The sequence below is a fragment of the Austrofundulus limnaeus genome, unplaced genomic scaffold (genome assembly GCF_001266775.1).
Source record: "Austrofundulus limnaeus strain Quisiro unplaced genomic scaffold, Austrofundulus_limnaeus-1.0 Scaffold601, whole genome shotgun sequence".
Lineage (NCBI taxonomy): Eukaryota > Metazoa > Chordata > Actinopteri > Cyprinodontiformes > Rivulidae > Austrofundulus > Austrofundulus limnaeus.
In genome coordinates, this window is record NW_013953003.1 from 80,387 (window position 1) to 83,212 (window position 2,826).

At 43.5% G+C, this 2,826-nt stretch overlaps 1 protein-coding gene across 1 annotated transcript; it reads right to left on the reverse strand.

Annotated features, from left to right (window-relative positions):
* Window positions 1-448: 448 nt before the first annotated feature.
* LOC106531140 (cocaine- and amphetamine-regulated transcript protein) lies at window positions 449-2,645 on the reverse strand. The gene is made up of 4 exons (XM_014026926.1): window positions 1,695-2,645; window positions 1,070-1,507; window positions 910-993; window positions 449-811 (listed from the first exon to the last, which is right to left on the reverse strand). The coding sequence occupies exons 2-4, from the start codon at window positions 1,199-1,201 to the stop codon at window positions 704-706; spliced, it is 324 nt and encodes a 107-aa protein (XP_013882380.1). The 5' UTR covers window positions 1,202-1,507; window positions 1,695-2,645; the 3' UTR covers window positions 449-703.
* Between the last annotated feature and the right edge of the window lie 181 nt (window positions 2,646-2,826).

A 2,826-nucleotide genomic window follows, 5' to 3' on the forward strand; every position in this document is an offset into this window, starting at 1 on the left:
CTCTTGGAGGAGAGACGAAACGTTTCATTAGAGAAGAACCCGTCCAGAAGACCTATACTATTTTTTTCTTTTTTTTTCCACACAGTTCATTCAAATGAAACACTGATAAGGCATTTATTTGTTATATTTTGAAAAAATTTAATTTTTGTTATTGTTTTAATCAAAACAATGTCTGCCTGTTTCTCCAGACACCAGTTTTAGACTTAATCCTCGTCTCGATGTGATGGCTCACATACGGATATATTGCTACACAAATGCTGTCAGAATGTGTGGTTCTGTTGTGAAGCAGATGATACATGATACACGTGGCTTTTATTTTGAAATCAGAAGTTTCAAAGAGACGACAGCGAGACAGTTTCAACCATATATATCAAAAGGTTTTATATCAATATTTTCAGCTGTGTTTGGAGTTCATCTGTCACAGAATTCATTATGTTTTGCTGTGACGTCTACATTTATCACTGGACTTATTGTACGATCTCCTTCCTGCACACGCTGCTCCTCTGTGTGTCGCACCGGAGAGGAGGTGATGCTGTATAAATAACAGCTGCGACCTGCGCTCCCGTAGTAAAATAGTGTAAATCCAGGGTAATAGTTTGAAACAATGTAACGGTTTCTCTGAAGCACAGAAGAAGAAACACTCCCAGCAGGTTTTCTAAAAGTAAATATATATTTTTTTGTATTTGACCTTTTTGTTGGAGCTTTATGCACATTTAAGGACGCTGAAGTTGCAGACGGTTCCTCTGGGACATCCGCACAGCTTCCCGATCCTGGAACCTTTACGGGCCGCACACTGCTGCCCTGCGTCACACTGAGACACACACACACACACACACACACACACACACACACACACAGGTTGATAAAAAGTGAAAGCAGCAGGAGGAAACGTGACGGTCATGTTCTCACCGGCGGCAGCCAGCCCAGCTTCTTCTCAGACGACGACGGTCGTTTGTTCTGCAGCTTCTCCAGGACTRCCTGCAGAGCTTCAATCTGAGGACGGAACAGAGACGGCGTCAGGCAGGAGAACTGAATCCTGGGACCGGATCGAGTCCAGCACCAGACTCACCAGTGCCTTCTCCTCCTCGGTCTTGATGAGGTGGTCTTGGGGCGATGGCTCCTCCGGCGGCTCGTCGCAGCGCCCCAAAGCCACCAGCAGGCAGCAAGAGGCGCCGAGCAGCAGCAGCCTGCCTCGGACCATGGTTCTGACGGACTCAGGGAGCCGGTCKTCTGCCCGCCCCGCTGGGGTCTGGACGGTTTATAGTGTTTGAGAGCGGCTCCAAGGTCACCTGGACAATATTTACTGAAACATGGAGCCAATCAGGAGGCTCACCTCTGAGGTCAGACCTGTGCTCCATCAAACAGGAAGTGACGCACCGCCCCGCACCTCGTGACGTGGAACATTCTGAGTGCAGGATCTGAGTCCAGCTGGGTCCTGCTGAGTCCAGCTGAGCCATTAGAGACTGAAGTCTAAGAAGCAGCTTAAACCAGCTGAGATCTTAAAAAGCTTAAAGTCACAAAAACTGTTTTTATTTTTAACTGATCCAGGAGAAGATTAAAGTTTTTTCTTTAATTATTAATAACGAGTTTAAAGACAAAATCTGACGTTAATGTTTCAACTCATTAAGTTACATTAATGTTGATTTAAAATTAAAAACTAGAACTGGAAGAAAAAATGTGTCAAAAACAAAAACCTGAATCCTGCAGTTCATCAAGTCTTTCCTCCTCGGTCCACAAAGACTGACTCAGCAGGGACCAAGACCAGGTTTGACCCCGCAGGACCCCCATCAGGTCCATCCCCTCTAAACAGGTGTAAGAGACCACCCTATGAAATTAGGACCAGCCCAATCTCACAAAATAATCCCTCAAGATCTTGCATTATGAAATCCCAGACAATGATGAAACACCATCCTGATCATGAATGAGAAATGAAAACTTGTGACCTGAACGTATTTCCAAAATAATGTAATTTATTTTTAGATATATGAACAGGATTAAACACACAAACATTTATTAAAAATATTATATGAATAATAAACACAAGTTATATTTCCGACATATGAATTCCACCTCAGAGTTGTCATAAACAGTAAGTTTCAGATGTTGTAACTTACAGGTACGCTGCTTACTAAGTTTTAAATAAAAGAGAATAAAAATAGTAAAGATTAATAGCTTTAAGGATGGGAGGAAAAGAAATTAGTGAATTTAGCACTTGTTCTACATAAGTCAAGACCAGACCAGCACAACAGCATGTCAGACACGACACCTCCGGAGCTAGACTCCACTTTTATCTCAGCAAACGTTTGTTCTACCTTTTAGATGTCTTCAGACAAAGCGGAACAGGCAGGCAGGTAGAAGGGTTTGAGAGTGTCCACATGCGAAGTCCGTGATGGATAATGTCGGTCATGACAGCAGGGGGTTGAGAAGACCCTTCTGTCTCACCCCTAACGAGCCTCCTGGCTCTCGGCGCTGGTCTTAGAACAGTCGCTTCATGGCAGTTAGTAACATCCATCCAGGTGCCCAGAGACGGACACGCACACCTCAGAGAGACCCAGTCAGAACCATGCGTACTCCGACGAACCAACAAGCAAGTGTCAACTGAGTGAACAGAAAGTTAGTTCTTTGAGAGAAAAAAGAGAGAAGAAAAACAATCTGTTTTCCCACACTTGTGGCCAGCTGGTTTTTGTTGTTATCAGCAAAAGACCTTGGAAGTCTGGATAGACAGACAAAACTGACTGTCGTACTTAGAAATCACTTCACTAAGGTTATAAATCACATCAACCACTTTGCACAAATGGATTAATAGTAAAATTAATAGTACACAAT